This window comes from Rissa tridactyla, chromosome 8 (assembly GCF_028500815.1).
Source record: "Rissa tridactyla isolate bRisTri1 chromosome 8, bRisTri1.patW.cur.20221130, whole genome shotgun sequence".
Classification (NCBI taxonomy): Eukaryota; Metazoa; Chordata; class Aves; order Charadriiformes; family Laridae; genus Rissa; species Rissa tridactyla.
The window spans coordinates 747,918-765,803 of NC_071473.1; the positions used below are offsets into that span (position 1 = coordinate 747,918).

The following is a 17,886-nucleotide window of genomic DNA, read 5'->3' on the forward strand; positions in this document are numbered from 1 at the left end:
TTCTTTGAGAACCCCTCCTGAGTTAGTCAGCAAAGACTTAGCATCCTGTAATGCTTCAGATCCTGCAGCTGCACACAAAAGCTTCCAAAAGGTGCAGATAATTAAAAAATTTGGCTATATAAAATGAATGACAGCTTTTCATGAGATCCTTCTTATCTTCTCCTTTCTCAACATCCCCCCAGCCACCAAAACCTGTCTCCGTGTGGTGCCTGTTAGTGACATGGTCCCCTTCCCATATAACACGGGTGCCTTCCCACAGTGTCTGGGGGGTGTTACCACCTCTCTCTTCTTAGCTCATTCTCAAGCTACGGCATCTCAAAATCTTCGTTTCTTTGGACTGAGAACTGTATCTCCTGTCCTGTGAAGCAATACGACACAGCAGATCTTTAACTAAATAATGTGAAGTGTGTGTCTGCATTATTGTTTATGGGGAAACATGAGGCGGTTCAGGAAGAAAAAAATCATCTCTCCTGATTTTTCAGGAATCCCTCCTCATGCCTCTACAGCTCCTTGCTCAACAGGCTGCAGGGGACCAGGACACAATGAAGGAACCAGGACACGATGAGAACAGTCAACCCCTTGATTAGCACGGAAAAGGAACTCCCACTCAGGATAGTTGAGGGGAGAGACAGGTGCTATTTTTTTTTCTTTTAATATATATATATTGTTTTTCGGACTCCTGTACAGCCTGCAGAACTGTGCTTTTTTGTTCATATTTGAAGTTTCTGGTGACTACAGAAATATAAATGCTATGAGAAATGAGAGGTGCTACAGTAATTAGTTGCTCACATGCAAGAGCAAAGTAACTACGAAGGAGTTCCATGAACAGCTGAAGAAGGGAGATGAGGCAGCCACCTGGTTATTTTAAGGCTGTGGAAGCGAAGGCCCTTCGGTCCATAGCGTTTGTTTCACCCAACTCAACTGTAGAGATACATTTTAGACCGTAACAGGCTTTTGAAATGGGAAGAGTTTTGTAAACACGTGACTGCAACTTGAAAACAGTGTTAAAAGAAATTAGGAAAAAAGAAATCAAGAAACACAAAATGACAAAGTTTGTTTGGTTTTAAATACGCAGACTGTAAGAAGTTACAGAAATTCAGGGCGAGTGTTGAAAGGGCCCTCAAAATAATTACCCTTACAGACTTTTGTTCTTTTCAAAATGCGAGTCTGCTGCCGGCGCAGCGCAGGGAGGAGCCCTGGGCAGGGACAGACCCCACAAGGCCGGGCATTGAGGGCTCCGGCTGCCGCGCCACAGAACGGCCCATTCACCTGGGGAGAACGGAAAAGCTGAGGCTGGGAGGCTGCTATTCCTGTCTGGCACAGCTTGGGCTGACTGCAGCCTTCCAGCTTGGAATGCTTGCTTAGAAACAGGGGCTTTCACCTTTACTGCAAAGAATACTGCCAAAGCATGTCCTGAAACGAAGAGAACTTGAAAGATGACACTTCCTTCTAAATGGTTTGTGCTGGATTGTTTTACAAGTTTATTTCAGAGTATTCTAGAACACTTTAAAGTAGTGTTTTTAGATATCAGTGACTGTATCTCAATTGCATCTTCTTTTTCTCTCAACCAAAGACTCCCTGTATGCTGTGCATCAGGCAAAAGCCATTTTATGCTGGAATCTCCCTCCTGCCACCAGTAATCCACAGGCACTGGAGGTACTGGCTCACCCATTTAATTTCCTCTTTCATGTTTTGAATCAACGTTTTGAAAAGGACCCATAGTAAGCACACTCTGACCTATTAAGATTTACATTATCGTTTAAATTATAGTTCAGATTCTGCACTTCGAATAAATACAGAACATTTTTAGAGTGAACATACACCATGTTTTTTATTGCCAGTTTAAGATAATAGGTTAGCCACGTTTTGATGGCCCTCCCAAGAAAGATTTACACAAGGAGACAAGTTTTTTGTAGAAGACTAATTCAGGAAAGGCAAAACAACCCTTAGCCTACATGTAACAATGCCCAAGTGGAACGGAAACGGAGCAACTTCAGTATAATATTTTGATTTTAATTACAATGGTAAATTATAGAATAGCTCTAATAAAGGCAATGGGTTACTCTGAATTAATAACAGCATAACCTAAGGCCAGGCTCTAATGTTCAGTGATTATTTGTCTCATAAAAAGGTTCAGAAAACTACTTAAGGTGAAGACAAAAATGTATTTCTCACAACAACTAAAATATTTGGCTATGTATGAAAGCTGCTCATGATCAGGTTTTATATATGAGAGCTCATAATACACAATAACCAAACATTAACCTCGTCCTCGTTTACTGGCAAACCCCAAAGCTATCGAACACGACGGCATGACCAGAGCGCACGATAACACACCACGGACGCCCCACTTGTGGCAGACACACTGTAAACTTCAACCAGTTTTAGGCATCAGATTACACAATGAATTAATAAACCAAACCCACCGGTCTCGATGATAAACATAACTATTAACGTACCTGCCTTTCAAAGCTACTTTTTTCTACTTTCCATTCCCCAACACCCTGAAATCTTTGTGACTAAAAGAGTACATTAAATATTCCCACATCTGTTTTAGAAAACAAAAACGTAGTTGTAAATGTTTACAGATACTTGTTCTGTTATTTTGCTATTACCTTATAACTGCGCTACAGGGAAGAGAAGAAACAATGTCTTTCAGATAGGGATTTGGGCGGGAACATCTCAAATACACTAAATAACTTGAAAATAGTTATTTTCAAATAATTGAAACAATTCAATTGTTCAATGAAACAAACAATTCAATGACACAAACATTTCTCATATGGTTCTGGAAACCATGCTGCGTAATACAGCTATAATCTGAAATATGACCATGACCAGTAATGCCAAGTTCCATTGTAAATTTATTTTAGTTTCAAATTGGTTCAATGCACAGGTAGAAAGATCTTTTAAGCTGAATTTGTGGAATATTTTTGGGCTTAACCAAGGCTGTTGGTTGTTATCTGTTTTTTCTATTGAGAAAATAGAATGGACTAGAATTCCATTAATGCTGTTGGTTTTGTTAGGGTTTTCCACAAGTGTAAAAAAACCCAACTCACTAACCCAAAATGTGTCCAGGTATTTGTCCATACACAGCATCCCGTGAGCAAGACGACATCCTTAAAATACCTTCTTCACAGTACATGAAAACCAAGGAAAGAAATTTCTGACAGAAATACTCCTTGTAAGGCCAGAAAGCAGAAGGTGGGCAGCAGTTACAGCGTGGCCGCGCTGCTCTGCTCTGCTGCTCTTCATCTGCTCGGCTCGTGCCGACTGTTCTTACAACTAGAAGACTTAGTTCAAGTTAGAAACAAAAATGGAACTCAATCAAATATTATCCGCGACCAACAAAATCACTTAAACTTTTAAAAGACTAAATAGCTATATTAGAATCAATAAGAGTACTAATTGCATCACCTTACTTGAAATATACTTCAATATTGTTTTATTTAGGGAAGGTTGCTCTCGAAAAACTTCAAGGCTCTTAACTTAGGTGTCTGGGAACGGACCAAGTGCTCAACTATATCCCTCCTTTTTCTCCTGTTGTCCTATTTTGCATTCGGGGCAGGTCTAGTAACTCCACGTCTTAGAGATGAAACCACATAATTATTTACATTAAACAGGAGAAGGAAAGGCTGAGTCAAGGCTACCCATGGAGACAGTAGAGTTGCGGTGCGTCAGGAGCTGCCGCTTCCCTGCCAAACCGCCCTTACGCAGAAGGCAGGCGGTTATGGCAAGGGGAAGTTGGAAACAAAGTCCTTGAAGCCGGCAGCCCCTGAAAGGCAGCAAAATAGAAAGTTTTGAAGGACTGCAGTACAACAAATAAATATGATTGAAGAAAACATAACATTGGTCAAGCCTCAAATGTGCTAAATTTATCATTCTTTCATAGGAAGGATTTGTTGCAGAAGGATTTAATTGTGCAACAGATGCTTTAAAGAAGGCAAAAGGCCTTAATGGAATTTAATGTGAAAGAATAAAATCATAAAAAAGGACAGAGTAATGTAAAACTTCCCAAGCTCTAACTGTACTTTGCTTCTAATACTATTTGTCCAGAATGCTTTAAAAAGATCCCACAATCTGTAGAATTAATACTAATATGCACATAAATCAATAGGACTAGGTCACGTCTGCCTTTCCTTACTGCATGAACGCACATGAAATAGGAAGCCAGGAGTAAATCTCTGCAGTTCCTTTTATAAAATGGCATTGACACATGACGGTTCAAGGCCAGTTTTTGAAGGTGACTGCAGAAGGTGAAGGGGAAGAATAAAAAAAGAATAAAACCTACAACAGAGAAGAGCAGAAGATATCTCAGAGTATAATAAAGTCTACTGTACGTGCTAGAGGTAATGCCCTGAAGCAGCACCTCCACACAGATAGTTATGTTTTGCTAAAACAGCAAACACATAAATAAAATCCATAAATAAAACAAAAATAGAAGCAAACAGAACTTCACATTCTACATGGCATTCTCAGATCAATTTTTATTTTAAAGTATGCAGAGTTCTCACTAAGGCTGTGAACAACAGATATGTTTCTGCAATATAACAAGCAAATGAGTGAGTTAATTTAAAACCGATTAAACACGGGTTAAAGGAAATGAAAAAAACTCCACAGTACAATGGCTGAAATCTGTGTATTCACGTACTAGCCCAGTAAAATAAAATCCAAAAGTGATACTGATTATGAACCACGAGGAATGAAACTGAACATTATGATATTATTGGACATGAAAAATAAAATTTCGGGTACTATACAGTTAAAGATATATAAAGATATAAAAATGTAGTAGTTAGCAGCATGTGTTGTCAGTTGTTTACACTAGGCTCCGACACAAAATAAACTGCAGCAATTATTCATTTAACATACAAGTAGTCTCATGCTTTCAGCTCCCCTTTAACTATGTAAGTATTTCATATGAAGTTGCTTTCAAAGCATCATTTCTCATCTAAGGTTAGCTCACAATATTTCAAGTCATTACCTGAAACTGATTTAATGCTCACAGTTAAGAAGTTTCAATTTCTTTACAGCTCAGTTTTATCACTATTTTTTCACAAGTTCCATTACTTCTAAACATTTAAAATCTTTTTAGATTAATTTTACAGTCTGACTGGTGCAGAAGAGATAAACAGACTTCCAAAGCTCGTAAGACCCTGGAAGATGCCTGAGCCAAGTCCCATGGCAGCGAGCGACACGCAGGATTGTACCCGGCCCGGCCACTGACTTGCAAGGTGGGCAGCGGCGGGGTTGGGTGCTGATGAGCTCCAGCGCTCTGCTCTCTGCTTCTCACAGGGCTTCGCTGCCCACGTTCCTCACACGGCTCCCCTGGGAAAACATATATTCTAGCCCAGACACAGAGCTTTTGTGTCTGGCTGGCCAAAGTCAAAACTTCACCAAGTTAAAAAAAAAAAAACCAAAAGAAAAAAGGGTACTAGGGGTGCTACAGCCTCTGTTTTCATCCAGTCAAACAACTTCTTTCCAGCTACATCACAGCCACAGCGCTTTAACAGGAGTCCACGGCTGGGTTAATCAGCAGGGACTACGCTCTAGGAACAACATACTTTCTTCTATGGGAAGAAAAGGACCTTTTACCATTTTACGTTTAAAGCGAATGCTGCACACTAAATTCTATGCTTCCCAAAATATTTGCTTTATTTTGATATGTACATATTGTACATACATTCGTATAGACGTATTTGTATAGCACGTACATACAAATACCTGTCTACATCTCACTGCCAGCCCGTCCCCTCTGTACGGAACCAAACAGCATGAGGGGAACGCACAGAAGATAAAGCCGGCCAGTAGCTGCCACGGCTGTTTTCCCCGGCCACCCGCTCTCCCCGCCAGCCCCTCGCGCCCAGCCAGGAGCACCAGCCCATTCCACGTTGCGCTCAGCGCGAGGAACAGAATGAGAGAGCCCGGCTCTTTGAGAATCCTTCTCCCGTCTCATAATTACGCAAAGAGTGAAGGGATGGAGCACAGGTACTGCAGCAGCCTAGCACTTCTTGTTTACGATACCAATTATGATCCCATTTTATTTAATTTTCTAATTCAGAATTGCAATTATGTAGTAATCTTTTCCTTGTCCTAAAACTTCGTTGACAATCATGCGAAAGAAAATAGTGTAAAACTGCATAATGAAGTACTTTCCCAATACATAAGACAGAATTAAAATTGCTTGAATTAAAATTATGATTTTTCTTTAAAACTTTGGAATATTTAAGTATTAAAAGATACAAAGAACTCCTCAGCTCTTTATACCTCAGAAAGTCTATGACTGTTTATAAAAGTCATACTCAGTTAAACCAAAGGATCAACTTGCTTTTTAAATGGACTTTACTTAGACTAAAATTAATGCCAAATTCTTTCAGCTTGACACAAGTCATTTTAAGAAGTACTACAAAATTCATACCATGCGCTCCATGCTATGAAGTGGGCAATGAACTGCTCATAAACCAGCTATTCCCACGTAAGGCTTTACAAGAGTGAATACTGACCAGATCATCACTTAGACTCTTGTTCTTGGTGTGATGCTCCTATTTTACAATTTTAACCGGAACAAAAACGTTAGCTTACATTGTACTTTAAAGAGCAGTGTGACTTTATTACAGCTTTAGCAAAGTTCAGTCTGCTAGTCTAATTCCCCTTCCTCTCCCAAGCTGTTTTGATCTCTTAGTCAAAAGAAATTCAGAGCTTAGAATTTTTTTTAAACCTGCTATATCATTGAACAGATGTTAATTAACATGAAATATTCATCTTGTTTCAGATGATTGGTAAGCATAGTAACTACATTTTGATGTTAAAAAAAGGAAAAGCGTATACCAACCATATGAATAATGCATGAAAAATGGCAAGCTTGTTTTTCCACCTGTTACTCCATTATAATATACGTGAAGGTTGCTGCAGGCATTTAGTTTTTACTCAAACATACAAACCCACGATGTATTAAGGTATGTATCTCAGAGACTGATCTTTCATAGGGCCTTGAAAGCCTTACACACAACAGCTTGTCATCCTGCAGCCGCAGCAGCGTTAAACAAGTGACTGCAATCCCTACGCGGGCAGCTGCGGGGACGTCAGCGACACGGCCGCCCCATGCCCCAGTGGGTTACTGGGGGGAGAGCATACAGCAGAGCTTACTGCTGGTCTTCAGCAGGACTGGAACCAACAAATCACGCTAGACAGCAAAAACTGAAGTTCTTTATGGGTTTCCAGTGCTAGAGAGGATAAATATTTAAGTTATCGTTATAAACGTTACATGATATTCAATAAAAGGAATCACTGCAATTTTTATTACAGCAGTTTGGAACTTCCATCGGGTTTCCCAGTGTCCAAAAAAAATATAAATCCATACCCAAAGCAAGCTGAAAGTTTTGATAAAAGTCTTTTTTCTCAGAAGTCCAAAACAACTGGTTCTCCTCCACTTCCCTCAGGAATGTTAATGACATCTACAACCAATACTGGGGTTTTCTTGTTCAGAAATAATTCATCAATTAAGAGCTGACTGTACATAGAAAATGTAGTTAGACCTTCGGTTAAAGGACTTAGAAGCCAGTTACATATACGATGTCATTTTCTTCACAATGTTCTCATTTACTTTCCATTTTCCATCTATTTCTCTCACTGAGAAGTCGACTAAGTTTATTTTCTCTACACAGCTCAGGCTCCTTTCTTCGCCAAGAGACCTGCCCGGGGGCAGCAGCGGGGACAGACCACGATTGCGAACATCAGCTGAGAGAGCAGCTCCCACGCGCAGGGCCAGCTCCCTGCAGGCTGGGCTAGCTCCCCACCCGCTGGGCTAGCCCCCTGCCCACTGGGCCAGCCCCAGCACCTTAGGACCGGGCCTGGGTAAGTCTGGGGCGCTGCTGGGGAGGCCCAGCAGCACCCCGGAGCTGCTCTCTGCTGGGCAGAGACCAGCTGCGATCTAGAAAACACTGCGTGCACACAGGGCGAAGTGCAGGGCGACCCTTTCAGGTCTCCGCTGCGAGGTGAAAGATGTCCTTGCTACCCGCGAGACTCATGTGAAACGGGACTGCTCCAGTGCAGTCAGGATGCCCTTTGTGGTACTTCTGCTATTTTCTCAGGCCGTTGAGGCGTAACATGAAGATATTAATTAAGGACATACTCGAAGATATCAATTAAGTACATATTCACTGTGAGCATTTTGGATATCTCATTTTTCCCTCGAGCGTGTGTGGACACATATCACTATGGACGTTCTGTGCTAAGCCACAGCACAGGAGTAGGCGCGCTCGCAGGGTGCTCGCAGTGGCAGGTGTGGACACGTGCGCTGGTGTGGTTAACGCTGTGACTGTCACACTAGAAGGATGCATCTCGAGGAACCGAACTGCCCGTGCTACTATGAACTGTTAAGTTACGCACCCCCAGAAATTCAGGGCTGTTTACTGTGAGAATGTTATACCCAGATCTTATCACTGACCAAAATCAGGAGAATCAGCTTCAGTTTATGTGTTGCTGGGGAAACAAAAGGGAACAGAATACTGAAATTGACTGAGAAATACAACCAATTATCTAGAATTTAATCTGAAAAAATAACTGGAAAAGTATCACTAAAGTCCTGTGTGTATCTGTCATCTTTTCTTCCCCTGTCGCTAGTATTCTGCAACAGCAGTGCCCTGCAACTGTTCCCAAGGAGCCTCGCGTACTCTCATGCTCTGTTCCTCCCTCCAGCTGTTTCTAGAACCAGAACTTTTGCACCTTATCCAGCAGTCTTCACAGCAGAAGTTACAACAACATGATTGTCTACAGAACAAGCTTTTTTTCAGTAGTCTTACAAGAACAATCATCAATATAAATTCTTAAGCATTTAGATTCTTTATGTTTAATAACAAACCCACCTCTCGTCCACTCTGTTTCTTGGTAGGATCATTCTGTTCTATATTTTAGCGGGGAAAGATTAGAGAACTTTGAAACAACCACCAAAAGATCTGAAGGTAACCACTGTTTGTTCAGCTTCATTGTATGATGCTGCCTGGTCACTCGTTGTCCAGGACATGTTCTGCAGCAACATTCTTCACTGATTTATTTATTGCCTTGTGAATTCTGTTTATTGTTAGTTGTGGCTCTGGGTATCAACATGGTAACAGTTTTCTCTTGCCTTTCTTTTTGGTTCGTTAACAGCAGAGCCCCCAGTATTCCCCACCCTTCAGGAACACTGACTTGCGGGATCTTTTGCCAGGCCACCGGCAATGAATATCTGCTCATGAATATCTGTGTAGTTACATTGATTTATAAACCAGTGAATAAACACAGCTTCCAATAGCTCTGCAATAGATGGCCAGGCAGATTACTAGATGTGGAGTTAAGCTGTTCTTATTTAAGAAGCAAAAACTGAGGGTTTTCTTTCTTCTAGCAGACTTTTAGCAAAAGTTTACCTGCAGAATACTGAACGTCAAAAGCCACAGCACTACTCCTAGAGAAAAAAAAAGTATCAGTATGATTGTTTGACTTCCTTTAGCATAGTAAGTGACCTTGAAAAGCAGAACTATGAATAGCAGAAATCCTCTTCTCATCAGGAGAAATGTACCTAGCGAGGCTGGCTCATGTCCTCCCCTTTCTCATAGCGGACTGGAGGCCTATATAGCACAAACCAGAACCTTACTGCAAAATTAGAAGATACAAAACCTCGCTCTGAAAAAACACACAACTATTTTGTATTTCCTTTTCAAGATAGCGCTCCGTGCACTTTCCAAGAAAAGAATGGAGCGGCTTCTTCCAATGCAATTTCATTATAAATACAGTAGAAGAGCGTTTCATTAACGCTTCACAGGAAGAGCTGGCCTGATGTACTACCTACTTAAACTGCAGCCTCTAAGGTAACTTCCCAGAGGTTTCCACCAGATGAGGTGCTAGAGGGGTTCTGTAGCTGCTGCCACACTTCGCTTGCCTTTCCCTCCAGCAGGGTCTGTTCCGAAAGCTGAAGGTCTATAGGCCAGAGGAGAGGGCGCCCACGCAGTAAGAGGGAGAAGGCGCGGGATGTCTCTAGTTTCAGCGCGGGGGAGGGACGGGTGCCAGTGTCATCTTTCTGAGACACCTGAAACAGGATTCCAGCTGAGAGGGTTGATTTATATGCTAAAGTGAACGAACAACTCGGCCCCCTTTTTATTCCTTTTGATTGAAGTGCAGCTACCTACATTCATCCTAAAGGATGGAGTTTTCTCTTTTCCTGCTCGGAGCTCTGGAGCTCTCAACTGTGAGAGTGACACTCGGGCTGTATCAGAAGAGATGGAGCTCTGGAAGCACCCGCTCAAGTGTCAGTCTTCCTTATTAATCAGGAAGGAAACAGACAGTTTTGAGTGACAAATACTTGCAAGATTGTGTTTTAAAAAGATGTTATTGCCTTAAATTACAGTCTGAGTAGAATTTTTTCAGCAAGGAGATACGTTCTTTTTAGCAAACTAAGAATTGTCCAATTCAGTTCCCAAAATTTTTCTGTAAGACTTGGCCACCTAAAGCACAGTTTCTGATACAGAAAGTCTCTTATTTCTGCAAATAGAAACGAGAAGAGAGAGAAAAGCCCACCGGGATTCTTTTAGTTGCAAATGTAAAAGGAAGTGCTTATCACTGGGAAAAAAAAATCAGACAGGACTCTCTATAGATTGAACTTCACACTACTAATTACATTCACATTAAATTTACATTATTATCTAACAGTTTGCTTCAAAAACGCCTAGAACACAGTTACTGAAGGATCTCTATGATCCTGTTAGAGGTTACTCAAGAACTGTAACCCGCTAGCTTACTCCTGCAGATTCCTGAGAAAAGCTAACACTGGATAAATGGCCCGGTCACTAATCATTAGCTTATTCTCTTAACTGACCCACGGTTTATCAACCTTGGCTCTCAAATCTGCACTTACCCCAATGGCTCGAGCCCTTTGGCTAATGGCTCGCCAAGAAAGGAGCCTGCTATAGAGAGCCCCTGCCCCAGCTGCCCGTCACAGCCCGCTGGGATGCTCCGTCCCTGCCTGCACCACCGCAGCGCTCCCCAAGTGAGGTTTGGTACTCGGCAAAGCATGAAAGAGTTGGAGACCTTGAAAATTACACCACTTTCTGAACAAACCTGCATTTCGTGACTACGTTCAAATATCGGTAGTCACAAGACAGGGAGAGGTGGGGAGAAAACACCTCAAAACTTCTGCTGAGACTATCACACCACAGAGCAACCCTGGGCCAATACCTGTTTCTCTAGATTACCTGTAGTGGTTTTTAAACTAGAAAATTTCTCCTGAGAAGAACCCGTTCTTTTTCCAAATTCTTACATTTCAGCATGTAGATGAGCATAAGCTTTTGCGTACCTATTTCCAGATAAGTTGTAACAGAATGAGACTATGAAAAAAAAAAAAAGGCCTATAACGCAGAGTAATCTTTAAATAAATTAGCAGTATTGGTTAGATTAGGGAAGAGATTTTGTCTCCTCTGATTTTCCCTTTAACACGCTGAACTTCTGCAATTTAGTTCCACTGGTCAAGACCACGCAATGTAATAATTTTCTTACAATTTGGCTTTTCATAGTTGGTCTAGCAAGGACTAGTTTACACTTACTAGTTCTTGAGCAATGACTTCAGGTACAGACCCATTAACATAATTGCTGGTGACTGCTCTAGATACCGTTGCCACACAACAGACGAACTGGAACTTTACACCCCCAATAGAATGAGCTGTAGTTACAGTAACCGGCGGGTGCTGCGAGGATAGCTGGGAAGATACGAGCAGTAATATTCCATGGGGGAGCAGGAAATAACTTCCTGATTCCTTGAGCCAGCGAGGGCTCCAAAGACAGCCTGTGTTACTAGAAGAGACAGTTTATTAAAATCATAACCACTAAAAATTGATAAGAATAAACCGTAAAGCTTCATAAACCCGTATTCTGGGCAAGAAGACAAGGTTAGCAGCACCTCATGGAAGTTACTATTTCAACACTCCATCAGTGGTATAGTATCTGTGTGAAATTATTTTTAGTGCATTACTGAAACACCAGCTTTTGTTGTGCTGATGCGGTATGCCAAAATTTGAATAGTATGAAACCTTAACAATTTTAAACGTGCAGTTTCTTGTTTCCTATCTTTTCTTCCTAGTGGGATTTCCAAATGGTGCCTATGAAAGAAAGATATGCAAACTCCATATTGCAGAATAACTTGAACTGCATAAATTCCGGTTACGTTCCTGAATGCCCATAGCCAAGTCTGAGGGACTACAAGCTTAGACATTTAGGGAAATAAAAAATTAGAAAGAACGTTGACCTAAATCAACTTATCGCTTATTCATGAGGACTGTATTATGAATGCAGTATGTTATTCTACTTCCTCAACTTAACTCATATTAAGTTATTCTGTATTAAAATAATTCAGAGAGCTTCAAGCAGACTTGGAAGATACAGATACCTAGTACAAAAGCCCTGAATCAGCTGGAATATCCAGATTTCCATTTCACTCTCCTTTCCCCCTTCTGCTCCAACCTCACTTGACAGAAGTCAGCACTTTCTGGCATTTTTCACTTGATTTTTGTGCCCCGCTGCTTCTCTGCCCTCTATGCATTTTACCCTCTACTTCAAAAATTTCAAAAATTTGCTTTGCTATTTCTTTTCCATTTCTGTTTCTACCCTGCCAGGGGGTTGGCATCCATTCCACTGTCCTATGACAGGAGGACCACGTTCTGCATTTCCTTATGAGAAGGGAAGTCCGACTGTGTTTTTGATACAAATCTTTACATCACGCTTGGCCAGTAAATACGCTCTAGGTCACCCAGCAGGTTTGGGTTTGAACCGTAAAAGGACTCAGTGCAATATTCCAGTAAAGATTCTCCATGAACTGTAAAGAATATGGTGCTTTACCCATCTGAGCCTTGTAGTCCTTTCCTAATTAAGTGTAAGAAGTTTAAGGCAACACAACTGAATTTCGAATAATACATTATTTTTCATCTGCCACTACTAAAGGTGAAGTTGCTACAGAAAAGCCCTGAAACCTTGGTTCCTGCCTCAGTCCCCTGTTCACTAGTCAGAAAACTGATTTTTGTAGGAACTGTATCTGCAAAAGTTACAGCTTGATACGCTAACTATCGGAGAAAGGGGAAAAACGGGATCTTGTCTGCCACCTTTTTTTACAGCCAAAAACTACTTAGTGGCTGATGGGTGAAACACAAAGCTAATGGAAGAGGCACGTACGTTTTAGATGAGTCAAAAGATAATTAATTAGCAGATATGCTTTCCCTTCATTGCTGCTGTAGAGGACACGATGAGGTAAAAAAACAGCGCCGTGGATTTCTGACTTCTATGAGTCTTGCTATCCGTAAGCCAATCGTCCTGATCGTGGGTAAACTGGTAAGCCATGGCGGGAGGGAATGACTTGCTTGCTTGTTTGTTTTTAAACAGATTAGTTTCAAGTATTACTTTAAATATTTACTTTGGATGTTTCAATTTTTTATTACACAAACAAGAACATTTACATTTTCTGGTTGTCCGAAGACCTAAACGCCGGAAATCCAGACCACAGTAGCTCAATGTAGGCTCAAATATTGAAAGCATTCCAAAGCGCTTTAGAACTTGGTCATTGTTGGTTTATCTAATTCACTGTGAAAAGCCAGAATAATGTCCGAAATATTAAAAATATAATTATCTCCTACTGACGTCTGTGGGAATGTTGCTATTGATTTCAGTTAATATAGGATAGAGGAAGAGGCCTTATAATACAATTTTAAACAAGGGAGAAGTAAAGAGTGACAAATATTCCGAACATCAGATTTCGATACAGGTAACACGCGCACATCAAATTACGGAAGATGCTCCTCCCCGCTGCTTTGTGGGTCCCGTCAGCCTGCGGCTCTTCCCAACACGCCGCGTGCCGGCTCCCGCCACGCTCGAGAGAACGCGCTGCACAGGCGTATCGCGAACTTAACTGATGACTACTGACCTCTTTTTTGGCAAAGATAACAGAAGTATTACGCACGATAAAGCTGCTAAGTGGCCAATAACATGGTTTTTGGCAAGTCTGCAGGCACTCACAGAAGAGAACTCCACAGTGGGCTGAGCCTGTGGTACCTCCGCTAGGGCTAACGGGACCCACAAACGAGCAAATCCCAGCAAAGCTTCGTCTATTCCTTACACACCCCATACTGCTCAGCATGCAGCTTAATATTTTAAAAGTACTAAAAGGTACACTAAATTCTTTATTTGCTTCTTAAGCAAAGATACTTTTAGAGACATCTGGGGTGTATCATATTTCTTTGCCAAGTAGCTGAGTATTGTAGCCCAGCTTCACAACTATTAAGACTTTCTCAAGAAACTGCAAATGATGTCTCTCAGGCTTGTACCCACATTATCCTGCCTTTTCCAGTGTTCATTGACTTTCCTCATCTCTAAAGTTAGCATTCTATCGGAGAGTGTGCTGAAAGAAACCCAGAGTTGCTGTCTTCCTTAAGAAGAAAAGGTTTTTCTGCAGTAGCAGCTGAAGTAGAAGATGAACAGAAGGCAGTGTTAGACCCTGAAGAAGGCCATTTTTTCTCAATACAGTATATCTAGAAAAAGGTTTTAATTGCAGGGAAGAATTTATAGTTAAACAAAAAAATGTATTTTCAATCACAATTCTGTATTATCTTGAATAATAGGGAAAAACAGTTATTCTCAGAATTCAGCTCAAGACTACCCAATGACGGTATTTTCAAAGAGGCAGACGATATCCCACAGTCATATGAAGTTCAATAAATAGATTCCTTCCACGCAGTGACCAACTGTGTGATCGCAAAAGTTTTACTTATGCATTTGTTGATATTTTTATAGGCCTCTGCACAGTTATTCCTTTTAGCTTTCTCATACTTTTGTGCTGTAGTTTGAAGGCAGCAAGTCCGCCTCCTGTACCCAGCCTGCAAAGCAAACACAAAGCGCCTCGTCGGGACTGTTTGCTTTGGGCTGTTTGTTGTTCCGCCGCTCCCAGCTTTCCACACAGCGCGCGAACGCTCACAGAACTGGCTTCGGAACAAGTGATAAACACGTATGCAGGCACACACAAACCCGTGGCCACCGTTCCAGAAGAGTCCTTCTCCTCAGTTCTGCTTCAGCAGAATCACTAAGAACACATTTCCTGAACCCACCCTTTTTAACAGCTGAGTTAACACGCTGGTGTGAGTTAGAGGAGCAGATGCACGTTACATCACAGAGTCCTGCACTGCCCATAATCCAAAGTCCAGAGGCTAGACACTTTATCAAGTTATTTTTGTCGAAAAAGCAAATGAAGGCTTTAAACAAATGTCTCCTCTTTACAGTATAGTTCCCGCCTCCTTGTTTTGTGGTGATGTTAGAACCGTGTGTCAGAAGCATTACAGAAACTCCGATGGCAACTTGACTTCCGTAGATTGAGCGGCATCGCTTCAACGCGAGCCAACGGAGACAAAACTAAGCGCTGGTGATGATCTTTCGAAAACTCAGAAGTTGTTTTCAGGAAAGCACAGAATTGGATTAATTTTACATTAACGTAAGCGTACTGCATCTTTGACTCTACAGCTTCTCTCTCAAAAGCTCAACTAGAAAATAAATGTAATGCATCTGAGAACTTTTAGTTATATGCTCGATCAAAAGTAGTGAGGTAAAACTAAACTCTTCACAATGGAGCTCATCCAGAAAAACTGTTTTAGTTTAGAATTGCTGTTGAACACTAGGACTCCCCATACCAAGATGCTGTTGCAGGTATATGTCAACATTTACTTCTGTACTAAACCACAAACTACATATTTTTCCATATTTATTTATTATAGAATTATGGGAACTTAAAAAAAAAATACGTGCTTTTGAATACACAGGCAGAAATATATCCACAAACGTTAAAAAAAAAAAAGTGATTTTGTCAAAACATTATAAGTGTCTTAAGAAATAATTAACCTTAAAGGAATCTAATCCCTTCCATCTCTGTGTTACTTAAAACACACTTTTCCCCAATCCTTCTCTACTTCATATTAGTTCTGTGAACTGCCAGCAGGAAAACAAAACTAAAGTTTATATTTTGGAGTAACTTTAAAAAATGAGATTTCACTTACCTAATTCTTTAGAAACAGGTGAATCAGCTGATATATCCCCAATCTTCGCAAGGCTATCATAATACGCTCTTCCAGCCACTACCATAGCTTGGGGGGGGGGAAAGGAGGAGAAAAGAAAACAGGTGTTAAAAAAACCCCTGAAGTATTTCCCATTTTCATTAATCTATGATTCTATGAAATTCTGTAATCCAGGGCACATAAGAGAGGGTTATATGGCAATAAGGAAACCCTGCTACCAGCGAAAGTTACGCAAGTCCCTGCGCTGCCTGCGATTTGTGAAACGTGGTGACAAAGAGAGTCCACCAGAATACACGAGCGAAGCTTCAGCCTGCCGCTTAGCTCCGCTTCCACGCGTATCCAGGGGCAATCAGCATCCAGGGGGCAGGTTTAGCTGTAAGCCATCGGTCAGGACGTAACAAAATTCCTTGGCATAGATAAAACTGTTGGAAAAAAGCAAAATGCAATCCCAAACTTCCTAGTTACGGCCAGGGCTCTGCGCGGTCTCGGCCAGCCAGACGCTGACCCGAGAAACGGCCACTGGCCACGCGGCAATGAGCCTACAGGTGCCACAAGGACAGTGGAGCCCTCCAAAAGCAAACCATCACGTACTGTCTGTTAGCTGAAAGAGGAACTCGCTCCCAAACAGCTGTGATGAAACACATTTTACCAGGTGTGACATATTTAAAAGTGAAACGTGAAAGGTTCGATGCATCCGATACAGCCGCTCCTAACAGTTACCGTTATGGATAACCCTGCACAGTCACCATACACTGCAATGACAAATACAATTTCTTGTCAAAACAATACATTCAAATATGACAGTCCTACGTATAAATACCAACTTTTCCACTTTAAGGAAATCTTAGGCCTTAAGTGCTAGAACTTCAAAAATTAAGTCTCTGACAGATGATGTTCAGGTTATGGAGAGAATCCATTTGGCATTCTTTTCTCAATTTTCAACATACCATCAGTGTTCCTGAGATTATCATCAGTGACATTGTTCAGCAACTTAGTAAGCTTAAATGTTGGGAGATCTCTGGTATCTTGGACAGATATGGAAAATGAGCATTGATAAATACAAGTTCTGCACAGAGTAATTTTGACACTCCAGAAAATGGGGAGAAATTTCTGGGCAGAGAAATCTGTATTCCTAGCAATAGAAACCTCAGGCTAGGGGTACATACACAGTTTAAGAAGAAACCTGAAGGTTTAACATTCCTGCCCCAAAAGACAGACCCTTGCTAATACCGGGATGCTCATCTTTTTCCCCCCCCAGGACCGTTCCCCCCCTTTTATTGTTTATACTTCAATTCCAGTTTTACAGGAACCAGTAAAATCTTAAAATACATCACTGAGGATTGAGTTATTCTCAGTTAATCATTTCCTGGTTATAGCTGATTTAAACAGCAAAGCCAGTTTTGCTGGAATGAACACGGAAACATGAAGATTCAGACTGGGGAGGCCGGCAGCAAGAAACAGACCACGTCTGCCGCAGGTCCGTGCCCGGCAGTGGCTGCCGTGCATCCTCACAGCACACCACACGGAAAGGAAATAACAGGGACAAACTGGCAAGTTTTTATTGTAAAAGGCAGTGAAAAATACTTATTGAAGTAAGTCTTCATAGTTTTTTGTAGTAGTGCATTTTTAACCTGAAGCAGAAACCAAGCAGACGCTCACTGTTAACTTTAGAATACTTTTTGGTGAGAGGAATACGACTGGCAATTGCCAGTTATTGTATTCTGGGCCTGTATTTTATAGTTTTTACTAGCAAAGGTGACATCTTTAGTTACCTAACAGTATGTTCGCTGCCTGAAACTCTTCCAAATGCAACAACGAT

At 41.3% G+C, this 17,886-nt stretch overlaps 1 protein-coding gene across 2 annotated transcripts in view; it reads right to left on the minus strand.

The window, feature by feature from the left end:
• Positions 1-17,886, minus strand: part of BAIAP2L1 (BAR/IMD domain containing adaptor protein 2 like 1) — a 40,812-nt gene that overhangs the window by 11,682 nt on the left and 11,244 nt on the right. For both annotated transcript variants that reach the window (XM_054212658.1, XM_054212657.1), the window contains exon 3: positions 16,050-16,136. In XM_054212658.1, coding sequence (XP_054068633.1) covers positions 16,050-16,136 — 87 coding nt within the window. The remainder of the gene's footprint in view (positions 1-16,049; positions 16,137-17,886) is intronic.